The sequence below is a fragment of the Trichoderma virens genome, assembly GCF_000170995.1.
Source record: "Trichoderma virens Gv29-8 chromosome Unknown TRIVIscaffold_3, whole genome shotgun sequence".
In the NCBI taxonomy this organism is placed as follows: Eukaryota; Fungi; Ascomycota; class Sordariomycetes; order Hypocreales; family Hypocreaceae; genus Trichoderma; species Trichoderma virens.
In genome coordinates this window covers 1,395,420-1,411,672 of record NW_014013746.1, presented here as the reverse complement: position 1 = coordinate 1,411,672, position 16,253 = coordinate 1,395,420, and the positions used below count along the sequence as shown (strand labels likewise).

The window sequence follows — 16,253 nt, the reverse complement described above, 5'->3', positions numbered from 1 at the left end:
GTATTTTGTGACCGGAAGGCTGGGCATAACCTTTCACTGATTCAAACATGCTGTTTACAGATAGAAACCTCTATGTCATGGCTGTATTCTATAGGAGTGCAGTTAATATTTGCTTACGTACTGTATGCAAAGTGACCAAGACAGCATGTGGCTTGACCTTCGGAATCCCCCTGTGATAGTGTTGTTTCAGGCCTCCCTGTATTGGTCGCTATCAGCCAGGGTCACTCGTCCTGATTGCCTGGTCAGCCGACCAACGCCCGGCCTCTATACTAGCAGCAGGTTCCTCGCACTTCGCCGAGATAAGGAGACGGCCAGCACATGACGCGCGGCAGAGTCTCGGCTAAACTCTTCCGTTAGGTGGTTGGGTGCCGTCATAGCAGCACACGTACAACCCAGACGAGTGCATCACATCAGCCGCCTGCGACTGGCTGCGCATCCCGACGATTTTTACAGCGCCGCTGCGTGCATACAACTCCCGCGAGGTGCGTTACCCTGGGCCGGCCGAGGCTGGGATTGCTGCCTAGTCGCTGTTGCGCCTCTCTGGCTAACCTGGACCACGACGACTGTAGGCCAACCCCACCATCAAGAGCCTGCTGCTTCGGTTGCGGCATCACACCGTCATTCTGCTCCTTGGAACCTCCGTTCATCGAGCCCATCGAATCTACTTAACCGCTGCATCTCTCCCCTAGACCGGAACCTCGCAGTTCATCTTCATTTTCGATCATGTGGGGCTGGTTTGGAGGCGGCGCTGCCGCTCAGAAGAAGAAGGATTCGGCCAAGAATGCCATCCTTGCCTTGCGGTCGCAGCTTGACATGCTGCAGAAGCGAGAGCGGCACATCCAGAACCAGATAGAGGAGCAGGAAGGAATCGCCAGGAAGAACGTCAACACAAACAAGACAGGTATGTAGACGAAAACTGCGAGACATTCGGAAGCAGCGGGGTAGTAGTGTTGACAGGATCGAAATAGTGGCCAAGGGTGCCCTGCGGCGCAAGAAGATGGCAGAGGGCACGCTGGATAAGACGATTGCGCAGATCGCAACGCTCGAACAACAGATCAACGCGATGGAATCAGCAAACATCAACCGCGAAACCTTGGCAGTGTTGGAGAAGTCATCAGACGCCATCAAGAATATCCACCAAGGCCTGACACCGGAGAAGGTGGATGCAATCATGTACGTGGCCCTGCGACCCTCCTCAGCATCAGTGCTTTCTGGACAACGATGAACTGACTACGATACAGGGATAAAATCAACGAACAGAATGCGCTCAGCGAAGAAATTGTCAATGCGATTACAGCAAACACGATTGGCGATGCGATTGACGATGAGGATTTGGAGGCTGAATTGGAGGGCCTTCAACAAGAGCAGGTTGACGAGCAAATGCTGAGCACAGGTACTGTGCCTACGACAGATGCAGTCCACAAGTTGCCTACGCCATCGCGTGCAGAGCGTAAGTATACCCGCCAGAACTTGTGGGATATGTGCGGTGCTGACATGACAAAAGCCATATCTAGTAAGAAAGTGGCCGTGGAGGAGGATGACGAGGAAGCCGAGTTTCGGAAGCTGCAGGCCGAGATGGCCATGTGAGCTCTCTACCATTGCACGTACACTTATCGCAGCATGAGCATTCCGTGGAGCGGCTGAGATTGGCGTGTATTGATACTGTGAATACGGCCCCTTCACTTTATCCCGCCCCTTGCAATGAGCAAATTTGTCGTGTAACACACACAGATCTCATCCACTGCACTTCTTTTTTCATCTCCCTTTTAACCCAACTTGTGTTTCCCTGGCGTTGGCGTCTTTGAGGGTATGTTTTTTTTTTTCTTCCTCTGGTGGTGGGCGGTCCCAAGACAAGTGAAGCGAAATATCCTTTTTTTCAAGGCCGTGCTGGCCTCACTACGGGGATGACATCCTAAGGCTTTCTTGTACAAGGGGAGATGCTACCTCCAGGTAGTTGAAGTTTTGCCGAGTTGGTTTGGTAGAGAATTAGATGTCAACCCAAGGATGGAATCTAAAGAGAATAATATTCTGTTATCTACTACAAGACATGCTCCATCTTTGATGGTTTCCGATACCTCTACGATTAATATTTCTTAGAAATCTAGCATACTGGGACACTTCGATGAAGAACAAGTCATCTTGGAAAAGGGGAATTAGTAGATTTCATTTGGCGCCGATGTACCCCGTATCTGCTGAATCACATAAGCATGGCGGTTACATATGGCGAGGTGATGCAGATTGATCTAGATTAGGCAGCCGGGCCGATAGTCTTGCCTGTAAGAAACATTATAGCGGAGATGGTAATTTCGAGGGCTCGGTTGGCAGGATTCAGCTGGGCATTGCCTTTGCTTCCCCGATGCCTTCATTCTCGAGGATCGTGACTTAGAGAAAGGTATCTCAGTACCCAACAGCTGAGTTATGACGTACTTGGTTCGCTTTAAGCTTATGAAGATGCTAGACTACTAACCAGAAGAACAAGGATTCTTCTCTTGGCAAAAAGATGCAGTAGCCATAATGTTGAAACAACACCAGACAGAGCCGTTGTTCAGCGATTGGACCAGCAGCAACGATGCGATTCCGCTCTCCAGAGGATCCCCAAGCCATGTCCGCTGATTGGGCTGAGGCCGATGCGCCGCACGTGACTCTCCGCCTCGGGATCCTCCAAGCGCCAACGAAGCTGGCGCGCTTGCTAGGCGCCAACCATCCCGCATCCTTGCATCTGCCAGTCTATTGGACGACAAGGGCTGATATGCATTCAAGCGCCCGGCGCGAGATGCATCGTGAGCTGGAAGATGGGCTTCCATGGCGCCATGGGCAAAACAAGGTTGTTTCCCGCTGGCGAGAAACAGAAACGGAAATGGAGCAGAAAAAAGAGGCGGGACATGGGTCCGCTGGCGTGCAGCACGACGGGCGGCTGCGATGGTGGTTTGATTTGCTTTCGAGCGGATCGCGGCTCAAGGCCAAGATGCAGCTTTTTGCAGGGAAGACGCTTTTGCTCTGGGGCGGTGGCTGCTCGGGTTTGGCGGCGCGTGTTTTCTTGTTTCATGGAGATGGTAGTAGTTCTATCATGGGCTCCCCCCCGAATCTGTTTTGTCTTCCTTTCTTCCCCGGCAGATCTCTCTCTTTCGTTCTACCAACTCCATTTTCCCTTTTATCTCTTTTTGTTCTCCATCTCCTTTGTTATTTTCTTTGCTCTCGTCTCCGGTTTCGTTTCATTTCGGTTTCCTTTTTGTACGACATACCTGTTTTAGAGCGAGAAACACACCTTCGTTATATTTCTTCTATACTATTTCGTTTTTGTCGAGTCATGTTGAGATGCTGGTCGTCTCTTTCATAATACCGGGTCTTTCTTTAGGTCAGTTCTACTAATTCTATACGGATTATGCTATTTGCCACGATGTGATTTTCGACTACTTGGACCCGGAAAAGTTCAACAATGCTGTTTGCTTTGTGTTACTGCGGAGTCGATTGCAATGAGACGCCACAAGCTTGATTTGCCTTTTGTGACAATAGGCTTGGTCTAATACGCATGTCTCGTTCTGATGCTAATTCCTGCTTGAATCCAATAGATGTTTTCTGATAGAATGTCTAGAAGGCTTCCTTCTTATATGCTACTCCTATTAATTACACTCATTTACACCGTAGCAGCAGCGCCCCTGAGTTCGTCAGGAGACGTTGATTCCTTCATTCCGAGCTGTGCGGCTCAGTGTTTCAACTCATTCCTTAATATCAGCTATGCGGACCGCCCGGCGAGAACATTGGCAGCTCTTTGCCCGCGGATCGGAGCATATGGATTCACAATTGGGGAGGCGGCCGTTCAGTGTCTTGCCGTGGAGAGGGCAGCAGGAGCTTGTTCTAAGCAGGTTGCAAGCGGTAGGCCAGAGATCACCAAGAGAGCATGAGATTACAAGACTAACAGGTGAACAGATGCGGTGATTGATAAAGCCTTTTTCATGTGCTATGGTCAGCCTGGCGCTGTGCAACCTACTCACAGTGTCATCACAGCCACGTTAGCTGTTCCTTTGTTTGGCACAGGACCAATTACGTTCCCACCGGAGACGAAGACAAAGACGAGCCATAAGACTTCGATACCCACCGCAATTCCAAGGGAGACGGTATCGTCACTCTCTCTCCCAACGACGCTTGTTACGGATCCCACGTCGCTGTCTGGTGCTAGACCCTCCATGACTAGATCCACGAATGGACCCACGACGAAGTCCACGACTAAACCATCGTCCACTTCCGTCAAGTCATCGACGACATCTCCTGCCGAGATTCTCACAACTGATCCAGTGGCTCCGACATTTGCCGAGACCACCACATCAGCAACTGAGACCAGTACTGGTACTAATGTTCCCGATGGCATATTTGGTGGACAAGGGGAAAAGAAGGCTTCAGCGTCTCTAAGCACAGGACAAGTAGCTGGAATTGCAATTGGATGTATCGCTGGTGTAGGATGTATCGGGTTTGGCATCGCAGTTTTCTGCCGATGCCTTCGTAAGAGGAGGTCTCGGTTCGGAAGAAAGATGAGAAAGGGTGGACGGCCACTGAGAGATTCGTGGAATTCTAGTGCAGAAAAGGGTCCTCGCGGCGGTGGAGGCACGGATTCTTGGATTGCGAACCAACTTCGCATGCCCCTCGACCCAGGGCCCATGCCTGCTCCGACAAAATCGTGGTATAATAGAGCGAGCTGGAGACCCAGTGCCATTGGGCTAGCAATATCGCCTGCTAACACAAGAGACGGGACTCGGGCAACTACACCGACGTCCGCAAGGCCTTTGTCAAAACTACTTCCAGCCAAACCTATCATGAACCAGGGCCCCCCAAGGCTAGAGGTTTCGCTGCCTAGTCGAGATGGAGACTCCCATTTCGGCGCTGCAGCAATAATGGGAGCGGCAGCAGCGGGTGTAGCATCAGGGGCAGTAATGAGCGGCGCAATGGCTGCGTCCTCATCACCAAAGCCTACAGCGCAACCCAAGGTGCAGCCCAAGGTGCAACTCAAGGCACAGCCTATCACACAGCCCATGGTACGGCCAGCGATGCGTCAACCAGAAATGCCTGAGCCATCTATTCGGCCGCGAAATCTCACCCCTCCAGGCAAGCCTCAGTCGCCCTCGCCATTGAAGCTCATCATTCCGAAGACAGGAAACTTCAAGCCGTTCGTCCCCGTCGTTACCAGACACGATAGCTCGACCACGGAATTTGAAGAGGATGGCAGGTCCTCACTCTCACCAGGTGGTCAGATTTGGAGACCACCTTCGGCTGACCCGCACACTGCGGCCCCTTACTATGTTGCAGACAGGAGCGGCAACTGGAGGCTTGGTGACCCTGCACGGGCTATGGAGATTGCAGAGCTTGAGGCATCCATTAGTCCATTAACCGCCGCACCCAAATCTGCCGCACCCAAGTTGGTTGCTGGTCTGGGATTGGCCACAGGAGCTGCTGGTGCTCTAGCGCTTGTCAAAGCGGCAAGCCAACGAAGGGATAACAAAGCAAGCGAAGCATCAAAGGCTGCTGAAGAAACCAGACAGGGTGCCCTAGGTATCATCATGCCACCCGAGAAGACCATCAGGGCCGTCGAGCCGTCGCTTTCTTCAGACGAAGAGATCCCAGAGCAGGATCAGCAGCCATATGCCCCGCGACCCCTTTTCTCCGGTACTGGCAACAGCAGCAACTTTCCCCGTCGCTCATTCACCAATCGCCGGTCTTCGACGCGATCTTTGACTCGTCCCCGAATTACGTCTACTGATAGCGGCGTGACGACTATTTCGACCTCGACGGATGACACTGATCTGAGATCTCCTCCTCCGTTAGAACAGCCAGGTAATCTCTCGCCCGTGGTTGAGTCGCCGCGGTCTTTACGGCCTGGAAGGGGTCGTTCGCCAACTCAATATCCCAAGATTCCGGCTAGCCTGAATGCCGCAATGCCTTCTCCAGGGAACTTGAACTCTGATGTGGCTGCTGCTAAAGGCGTAGCTGCTGTTACGGGATATTCTAGGCCTAAGCCCACTACCATGAGAGATCGCCCTGCCCAGCAAAGCCCGAGCTTTGGAGCGCCGCTTGCTGCTGGCACCATGTCCTCCGATGGTAATATGCCTAAGCAACATGGGAAGAAGTTCATGGGACCCCGCGCTATGGAATCTCCTGGTGCCATCAGAACCGGCTCTCCCATGATGCGAGGAGAAGCTCCGGCATCGCGACCAGACGAGAGATTCTACCAGGGCCCGCGCAATCAAGTACCACGGCAAGCTGGTCCATCCTCACAGCCAGGCCCTTCTTCACGGCCATATCCCCCTCAGCAGCAGCAGCAGCAACAACAACAACAACAATATCCTGCGCAAGCTTACCAAAGGCCGCCGTCCAATAACTACTCCATCCCCTATCGGCTCCCTCCCCATCCAACCGCCTACAGACCCAACATCGACTCCTCCGGCTACCCGTACCAGACTCGCCTCCCAGAGTTCAACCAGGGCCCTGCAACCTACAACCTTCCCTATCCCCCCCAGCCAAATAGATACCCGCATCACCATCCCCGCAACCACCAGCCCCCCTTTGTCCAGCAACCCGCCGCCAGACCCGTTTCCCTGCATCTACAGCAGCTGCAGCAGATACAGCAAAGGCAGCAACAACCAAGCCAGCGACCTCAACAGCCGCAGCCCCAACCTCAGCAACAGCAACAAGAGCAACAGCAACAACGCCGGCCACAGCATCTCCAACCCCTCGCCCCATCATACTACCCAGACGCCCTCCCCCCAGGCCCCCTCCTCACCGGGAACTCCACAACAACAACCACGAGCGCCCACTCCGCCGACTCCCACGCCTCCTCCCTCCTCGCCAAGCGCCTCGGCACCTCCCGCGCCGCCAACATGAACATGGCCATCCCCGTGCCCCAGGCCAACGCCGCTTCCTCGTCTTCCTCCCTCTCCCAGAGCAAATGGTTCCGCCGCCCCGCCGGCGTCTCGTCCCCGGGGGTGCCGCCTCCGCCGCAGGAGCCCACGGAGTTGCCTGCAACGCCGGTCTGGAAGCCTCGGCTGACGCCTACCAGACGTGGAGATGACCTGTTCTTGATTGCTCAGTGAGCGATGTTTTTTGCTTTTTGAACGCTGTATGATGTTTCGGAGACGGAAGAGGAAAGAGGAAGAGACTGTTTTCCCTTGTTTGGATAAAAAAGCAGATGGTGATGACTGGGCTTATGGTGTTTTTCTGTTTTCACTTGTTTCGTTGTTTGACAATTATCCCCATTGTTATGTTTGTTATGACACCTGATTAAAGAGCATTCGTCTGTTTACTTTTAGCTAATATTTTCTTTCTAAACATCAAGAATCATGTACATTAAAAATCACAGCGCAGGAGGATTGGAAATGTCATCTATAGCGACGTACAATTTTGCATAGCATTTTATTTGTATTAGTGGAAGAGGGAGCAGTGCGCAATGTATATTATGAGCGGTTAGCTTAGGTATTTCATGCTTCAACATCTTTTGCCTCCTCACTTGTGCTTTCCAACCAACCTATTGCGGCCAATGAGACTCAACGGTTTCTTCGATGATCGTCCAACCCTTCATTCTCTTCTGCCACCGTTTGACTCATGACGCACTCTCTCTCCACGAAGCGCTTTAGGGATGGCCTTGATCCAGATGCCTGATTTCCTAAACCTGTCATCTCAATGTCCTGTGCTGAGTCGCTGGTTTCATCCGAAGGGCGCAAACGTCTCGAGCTTCGCTTCTTTACGCTCCCCAGCCCGAAAAAGTCTTCCACATCACTCTGGATATCGCTTAGTTTGTCATCCAGTGCCTCTAGCCCCTGATTCCATGCTGCTTGATTTAGATGAGCATTTTCGTCAACCAACTTATTTTTCTTGCGGATCTCTTGCCACCGTGATTTGCTTCCAAGCTCAAAGACATTCATTCTTCGCATTTTGCCAATAGGGTTTCCAAGCATAGCAGGTCTCCATGCCTTTTCCTCCTCTACCACCGCTTGGTGGTCGTCGGGCATAGAGGCACGCCGTATGGTAGATCTCCGGCGGGCCTCGATTAGTCGGTCCATCTCCTCCATCTTTGAATTTGGTATAATTTGCACATTTGTAAACCGAGCCAATATTAACAGTAACATGACGGTGAGAATGAACAGGATGCCTGCCACGACTCCGGTAGCTACTTGCTGACCTAGTGTCCTGGTGACCAGACCACCAAGGGCAGTGGCACCCGCAGCAAAGATGAATGCCAGAGTATGAATAGCCGCAAAACCAGCAGTCACTCTTGGGAAAGAAGAGTAGTTTGTTCGCTTTTCAGACTTGCCCGACTTGCTGCGTTGACGTCCTGTCATTCCAGGAGAAAGATCAGAAGTGTCAAAACACTCCATCACCAGGCCATTGCATTCTGCAATAGCGAGACATGACAAGAGTCCTATGCAAAAGGCAAAAACTGTTGGTACTCCAACATGCATTGGGGGCCCGGAAGATACTGACGCATAGCAAACTCCTGCTAGCGGCAGTAAAATGGTAAAGATGGTGCGCCGAACAAGGTGGGATGACCACGCAATTTTCTTTTCCATTGTTGCCTTGTTTGTGTTGAGCTGTGCTTGGCGAGATCTTGAAAAGAAACTGGCCTTTTGAAAAGGAATAGCCAGTATGGCTCCAAGAGCGACGCTGCCAACGAGCAAACCCACGTTGGGTGATCGGAGTTTGTAAAATTTGGACGTCAACGATCCCAGCAATACAATGGTCAAGACCACTTGTGCGTAGATCCATGCTGAGTAGATTGCTAGGATCAGGAAGCCAGGTTGGCGAAGCATTTCTAGAGTTAGGAGAATGCCATGATAAACCTCTTGCCCCCACCACTTGGGACCAGTTTTGACCCTGTGCATCATGATCTCGCCCCGGGCTACGCGGCGTGAAATATCACCACCAGTTCTCACTTCCGCTACCGATCGTCTGAAAGCAGATCGGCGGACCTCAGGGCAGAGGACATTGAGGATGAGTACAACAGCAATTATGATGATGCTGATATAAAATCCCCACGTTGGTGGATATTTGTCGATGACGCAGGCCCCAACAAAAAAGCCGATGCCGAGAGATCCAATCCAACACCACGTCCAAATCCCCAGCCAGACTCCCATGCCGCCGCCATGCCGCCTTGCATCGTAGTGGTCAACGACTTCCTGATGGGGATTTGTGCTCATGAGCGAAGCGCCGAATAAATCCATCAGTATAGAGTGGAAATTCATACTGGCAAACCCAAGTGAGCCTCCCATAAGCGTTCTCGATGCGAGAAGCATGGCTCTCCATGTCCCTGTGTTGGTCAGCCTCTGGGTATTCACTGCGAGAGCTTGAGGGAACAGAAGAGGCATGGCGAGGACGAGGCTCGTCATGATGTATGGCTTTCTCCCATGTAGCAAGGGAAGTGGCCACAAGAAAAAGGTTGGAATGGCCAATCCCAGGAAGCAACCAGTGTTGCCGTGGACTGTGGCATGAGACTGGTCGATGATGTAGTACTGAATTGAGGGAACCAAACCAGCGTAAATGCCCAAAATGATGCCGATCAAGGCAGTGCTGATACAAGCCACGGTAGCGACAAATCTCTTGCGGATTGGTGACTAGTCTCTTGCAGTTGGTTGTCGTTTGCGTGACTTGGCCAAGCTGAATCCTTGTGCCCCCCGTAGGCTGACATGAGATCGACGGCGGAGACTGATTCCGTGATCGTTGTGCGTTCGACGACCAGCAACCTCACGACCGGGAGTATCATCCTCTCCAGACTCGTGTGAAGCATGCCTTGCGTGTGAACCCCTTGGTACCGATTTGCTTTGACGGGGCTTGCCTTGCAAGGCGGTGGTATCTTTTGTCCCTCTTGATAGATCCTCGTACTGTTTCTTGCGATTCAACTTGGGCTTTCTGTCCGAAGCCTTGCGAGAGCTCGGCGCGGCATAGCTTGCCCCCTTGATGCTGGATCTTCTCCCCGGAACGCCGAAGGATGCTTCAGCTGCAGTCTGAGGGTGTGCTTCCTTCCGTATTGGAAATACTTTAGGAGTCATCTCATTGCATTCACTAGAGTAATTTTGTATGATTTCGTTTAGTCGTGGGCGCTCAGGGGCACCGGTATATGTAGCCGCATGTTGGTATAGCGGCCTCATCTGCTGGCCTTCATTCTGTAGGTCAACATCATTGAATTTGCCCTGGCTATCGTGAGTGCGACCTGATGTGTCATCATCTTGGGAGGCCCCGTCCTGGCCACCGGGGACACTATGACAGCGAGTGTGCAAACTGACGCATGGCTGGTGAATCTTGGGACATGAAGGGGTGTCAGGCCGTTGTACCACCTCAGAGGCCAATGCAATAGCCTCATTCATGAGTTTTTCAAGATCATTTACTGCTCGCTGAAATATCAACGGATCGATCTTGGGCTCAGATCTTCTAGATTGCGATGACAAGCCCGTCATGCGGCGGGACGGGAGGACGCTTGATAACGCTGTATCTGACTGCCGCCGTTGCGATGCCGAAGATGGCCTTTTGGCCTTGCTCTTGGAGGGTAGCTCTGTAAACTTGGAGGTATAAGTCTCTGGATACTTTAGAATCTCACGTAGCCACTGAGCGGTGCGCTTGTAATCCAACGTGGAGCCAAGAGAGTGCGTTCGCGCGGACGAACCATCGGATGTTTGTCTCTGTAAGTTTCCGTCCTATGAGTGAAGAGATTGACCCGATTCCCTTTGGAAATATGGCTTATCCTGAGTAGCTGTAGAGCCGGTAGCTTGTTGAACGGGCCTAACTTTGAATACCGAAGAATGGCTTTCGTGTCCGCTTGACGAGGGCTGATTTGTGAAGATGGGGCGAATCTTGGAGACGGGGATAGGAGAGTATATGAGACGATGTTGAGAATTGGCAATTTCTTTTACATCATCCGGGATCTCTCTCCCGATGACTTTCTGTTCAGTCTCGTACTGAAATTGTGATGCCTCGTTGTTACGCGACAGCATTGTTTCAAAATCTCCCATGGCTCTTTTTGGCGTGTTCTCTAGGCTGGTATGATGTGAAAATGAGTCATCTTCCGTGACTGCACGCCGCTCGAATTCATTGTTTATGGGAGAAAATCGGGTTGTTTCAACAAGATGGTGGAACATGACCTTATCATCCGCCGTTCTAGAATATGGCCTGACCTTTGGCTTGTCGCTGTGGTATTGATGGTCATCTTGTTGAGGTAATTCGGGTACGAAAGCGCGTAACTTCGAAGTTGGAAATGATGACCCCTGATCACCTTCCCCATCATTGCCGCCGTCACGTCGCCCACTTTTTGAGTCGACAGCCTCAAGATCATCAATTGTATGGCTGTCCTTACTCGTTGCAGTTGCAACATTATCAGCCACTGGGTCGAATGGTTGGACTTTGTTGGCAGAGCGACTATAGTCCAAGTCACGCCGATACCCCAGGAACTCTGGGTAATGTGCAGGGTAATGGGAGAAAGCAGGGCGAACCTTGACGACTATGCTGTGACCCTTGTGCCGATGAACTGGCACTGTCACTTCAGTGACGGAAATATCACCACTGGACAGCACACGATGCATCTCACCGCTCATCAGGGTGTCATCGGATACTGGGGACGATGGATGTGTTGATGAGATAAAACTTTGAGATCCCGGCGATCGGTTCCCGTTCTCGCAAAAATCGGCACCATCCAGCAGTCCGGGATAGTGTACTTGGGCATGTGTATCGCCTCTATGCAGAGAGATGTTGACACACTCTCGGTCGATGAGCCGTATTGGGGATGGGTAAGCCATCTTTTCTGCAAGATGAACAGGGGGGATTTGCCGGGGAAATACGGATGCATTTCTGACAGCGGGAGAGTCTCGATTCTCAAGCTCTGACTTAGACGACTGGGAGGGCGTTTTGACTGGGGGAGATCGGCTGACGACTGGCGGTGCGGGCAAGTCTCTGTCTACAAGGGTAGGGCCGCTGGTCGAAGTCTTTAGCAAATGGTGTCTAAATACAGCGGCCCTGTTGATGGAGATTCCGGCTTCATCAGCTGTCGTGTTGTCTTGGTCAGGCCTGAGAGTGGTAAGAGAAGGGCGGCAGCTTGGTACCGGTGTCTGATCGAAGTCGCCAGCCTCCATGTCAGTTTGATGACGGGGCTGCTAGACCTGGGTGCTGTGGGACAACGTCAAGAGCATCGCCACCTGACCGTTTCTACCCCGTACTTGCAGGACATACACAGGCCGGCCCAGAGGCGTGTCTCGAGTATTCAGGAGTGTCGAGTGAAAAGGGGGTTTTGCCGGGGGTTATTCCAAAGTCGGTCGGTTCCGACGGCTCAAACCGTTGGTCAAAGTCGCTATCTGTAAGCAAGCGGCAGAATGTTGACTAGAACAAGTGCCGGAGGAAGAGGGCCTGGTGGCCTCTCGGCATCAGAGGGCAGGCGAAGCTGTGAAACCATGCAAGTAAGATATAAATACTCAGCGAGTAAAAATACAGCCGAAGATTGTACAGGGAGGAGAGGATAGGAATGGCGTGGCGAGCAGAGGATATTGATGAGGTTGGTGATGGATGGAACAATGTGGTGAGGCTGAGGTTCTGGGGACCTGTCAAATTTGCTTTTGTTGACGTTGATGACAGCCTGGCGAGGGTTGGCGAGTGTTGGGACGCGCCTTCCCCAGAATCCCTGGCATCCAAGTGAAGCAAGTGCGTACGAGTACGAAGTGCCTTAGTACCTACTAGGTACTTAGCTACTATATTCTTTGTCTCTGTATCACTCTATCACTCTATCTCTCTCTACTGTCTTTTCTCTCTCTCCTTATCTTTTTCTTCTTCTGGAACAGGTGAAGGAGTCGGAACCCGGAATCAACTTGCAGTCAGGTACTAGCTCATTCAGGCACACACGCGGGAGAGAAGGTAGGGGACAAAAAGGGGCCGCTCATAATCCAGACGGCAGAAGCAGAGTAGCAGTGATGCGGGTCTTCATTAAAGGGCGCACAATACTGCGAGATGCTTGGTTGATGTCGCCTCACTAGGAGCACATGAATCATAATATGCCCGCTTTGGGCAAATATACATGTAAGCGTACCGAGCATCCGTACAATTTAGAGCTGGCATGGATGGAGGCAAACTAGACGTGGCAAATAGCAAATACACCTTAGAGATCCCAACAACTCAAGTGTCAGTCCCCATTTTATGGTAGCTGCTTATTGCTCCCAACGGTGGCGGCATTATCCCTGATGAAGGCAGGCAAAGCGCCATACGCCAAAGCTGGTTGATTCCAAACTGCTGGGACTTTGCATTATATCCACTAAACCGCTACTGTGTTTAGGCTACTTCCATCCCAGTATTGCCTTTGATGTGTCGTTGAAATTGTAAGCCAGTCAATATTATTTGCTTCTCCTGAGAGATACCTAGTACCCCATCTTTATCGCCTGGAAACAGATGTATCCATTATCCCAAATAGGCACCTACCTTATGTAGGTAGGTATTGAGAGTTTTCTCGAGACAAACGCAGTGACTATCTTGGTACCTACCTTGGCATCTACTAAATCGACATTCGTGCATGCCCATGCAAATCCAAGCACTCGGTATTGCCGGCCAGGCACTTGAAACTGACCGAAGCTCATTCACTCACATTGTTCTATACAAGGGACGACCTTGGTATGATCCTTGGCTGCTGTGGCAGTCAACTTCCCCTGACATCTCCTTTACATTACTTCAATGGTACCTAATAACGCCGACTCTCCAAAGTTCCTTTCGGCCCCTACCTCTATTGTCTCGCCCTGCCTACAGTCGCTCATATCCGGTTGTTATGTCTCAAGCGCAAATACGAACCCAACAGCTGCACCTACGCCGCCCTGCTTCTAGCAGGAGTGACTCTACAAAGATCAGTCGGCCAGGCCCATGTGCCACAAACTGCTGCGCACACACCCGTACACGCTGGCAGGTCCTATGTACCTAGGGCTAGGTACATGCATGCAGTCGAGCAGTAGGTGGTAGGCGGTAGGTAGTACCATCAGTCATCCATCAGCCTTATCGTTATTAACGGGTTGACACATACTGCAAGGCCGTGCAGCTTGTGTAGCGAGCGCCTCACACAACGCTGCACATCTCAGCTGAAATGGCCAGCTAGACAGGACACGCCCCTCCCTCCCGCCTGTCGCCCTCCGCATCCTTCCCCTCGTATTGTCAGGTACGATATACGATACGACAAGATCGGTGTTACACCACTAAAGGCAGAACCTCGTTCTCCTCCATCGTTCTCTGGGCATCATCTTGCTGTCTTTTTTTAGCCACGCCCGTCTGACGTGAAGAAAAAGAGGGAGCGTGGCTTTGGGGGTCGCTCGGCGGAATAAGACAGCAAGAAGAAAGAAAAGGGTTGCCGGGCATCGCACAAAGCACCCTAATGTCGATCATTTCTGACCTCCAACAGCAGCTCGCCAGGCACCAGAGCCCTCCAACCACCTCCATCCGAATCGAGACACTCTGGCCGAAATCCCCCTCCTTCTCAGCATGCAGCCCGCGATCCTCCCGGGCGAACGCTGCCGAATGCTTCCACCTCGGTACGTACTTGTAGAAAGCGTGGATGCGGCCCAGAACGAAGAAAAGAAGAGGCAAACGTCGAATATTCCTGTCAAGGCATGACTAACTAACTGCAGCAATGACTGCGGCGGTCCCACGCCCTACCTGTGTGCGGGATACCGCGGTTTCTGCCTAGACCAGCAGGCTCCAAGTCCCAAGTCCTGCCGTGAATGACTAAGAGATGAACCTATGACTATTCTCTAAGCCCCTTTGCCTGAAGTAGGACCTCGCATTTTAGGGTATTGTATCCGCGGACGGTCTAGGACGTCATGATGCGCGTGCCCTCGGATCCTCAGCGAGGATTCGGGAGGAAAAAAAAAAAGAATTAAAAAAAAATAAAGTGCCCGGAAAGAAGCATCGCCGAGCGACTTCGCCGCTGCTTTCCACTAGCAAGTAATACCACGCGACCGCCTGGGAAGTTGCCGCGCGGTGGGCATTCCTGACCTCGAAGAGCCTCACTCGACAGGCAACCTTACAGGGGCATCTGCTCAGAGGCGGTATTCTGTACAAGCACTGGTACTCCGCACTGCCCTGAGCGCCACCAAAGCAGGTGCCTGCCTCGGGTATCTACTACCTACCAGGTCAGTGGTGCATGGATGCTTGTTTCTGAGAGCAGCAAACCCCAGCGAACGGGGAAAAACCCCCCAGCATTTCTGCAAGGTTCCCCGTCCCGGTTGGTTCCCAAGGCATTTCAGTCATGTGTGCGCATCAGCCCAGTGGGTTACCCGTTTCGGCTCAGCCCACCAAATAGCTACCTGTACCTACTAAGGTAGTACCCAGTAGTTAGCCGCAGCTAACTCCAGTGTCATCGCCGAAAACCACAGCGATCGTGTTTCAACTAGGCAATACTCTCTCTATCAGATAAAATTAGGACCAGGCTAAACCAACGTGCTTCGCTCGCACAAAACAGGCGCGCCCGCGCATACGGCGCATCTGGTCACCGTCATCTCGCCCCCATGCGATCGCCCGCGCCAAGGCGCCTAGCACAGACGCGCCTGTCAAGTCCGCCCTGGCCCTTCGTACAAAGTGCTTGTGCGACTGGGAAAAGGGCCGGCCAGCGCTGTAACCTCGACGTATGCCATCTCGTGTACTTGTACAAGCGTCATCCCATCATGCATCTCCCATGCGTGTCTTGCCCCCCCCCCCTTCCGGCTGCCAAAAGAGCAAATCTCACGCCTACCCTCCCTATCCCAGTTCCCCGGAACCAATCAAGGTCAATCGTAGCGCACCGCACAAATGAGCGGCCTCCTCCCCTTTCGATCCTGTGTCGAGCATTGCTGGTGTAAGTCCACATAAGACGGGAGGTAACAATTTCCTATTCGGGTCCTTTTTTCATCTGATTCACATCCATCCCGCCCGACTTAAGTGGCAGTAGTAGCATCACTCGCAGCCGCGGAAAATTAAACATATTGAATAGACGCGAAGCAGCCGCAATGTCAGATAAAATTTCTAAATAAAGAAACACTCAAGTGTGTTCAACTCTCTTTTCCTCCCCCACCCCTTTCCCGCTTAGTATGCCACGTTTTTCTTATTTGCTTCTTTTTTGTCTTATTCCCAGCAAGAAGACAAAAAAATTCTATTCCGTCAAGCGCGCAGCCGCCCGCCCCTTCCTTTTCTTTTCTTCTTTATTTTGCTCTATACCCCCCTGGCCAACCACACGCCACGCCTCGCCCGAATAGGCAAAAACTCTCGCCGAGTTCGGTTCGGCAGCGAAA

At 52.0% G+C, this 16,253-nt stretch overlaps 4 protein-coding genes across 4 annotated transcripts; 2 read left to right on the top strand and 2 right to left on the bottom strand.

Moving 5' to 3' along the window:
• Positions 1 to 427: 427 nt before the first annotated feature.
• TRIVIDRAFT_72610 (uncharacterized protein) lies at positions 428 to 2,033 on the top strand (the record flags this gene model as incomplete). Its single annotated transcript, XM_014104226.1, has 5 exons — positions 428 to 482; positions 570 to 901; positions 969 to 1,173; positions 1,242 to 1,450; positions 1,505 to 2,033. 4 exons carry the CDS (start codon positions 724 to 726, stop codon positions 1,585 to 1,587), a joined length of 675 nt encoding a protein of 224 aa, XP_013959701.1.
• A 1,551-nt stretch (positions 2,034 to 3,584) lies between these two features.
• On the top strand, positions 3,585 to 7,079 carry TRIVIDRAFT_10457 (uncharacterized protein; the record flags this gene model as incomplete). Its single annotated transcript, XM_014103793.2, has 3 exons — positions 3,585 to 3,873; positions 3,928 to 5,972; positions 6,006 to 7,079. 3 exons carry the CDS (start codon positions 3,585 to 3,587, stop codon positions 7,077 to 7,079), a joined length of 3,408 nt encoding a protein of 1,135 aa, XP_013959268.1.
• A 450-nt stretch (positions 7,080 to 7,529) lies between these two features.
• On the bottom strand, positions 7,530 to 9,584 carry TRIVIDRAFT_32749 (uncharacterized protein; the record flags this gene model as incomplete). The annotated part of the gene is made up of 1 exon (XM_014104225.1): positions 7,530 to 9,584. A coding segment is annotated over one exon (2,055 nt), but the record flags the coding sequence as incomplete, so codon positions are not given.
• A 3,140-nt stretch (positions 9,585 to 12,724) lies between these two features.
• On the bottom strand, positions 12,725 to 13,161 carry TRIVIDRAFT_91773 (uncharacterized protein; the record flags this gene model as incomplete). Its single annotated transcript, XM_014104224.1, has 1 exon — positions 12,725 to 13,161. One exon carries the CDS (start codon positions 13,002 to 13,004, stop codon positions 12,843 to 12,845), a length of 162 nt encoding a protein of 53 aa, XP_013959699.1.
• Positions 13,162 to 16,253: the final 3,092 nt, after the last annotated feature.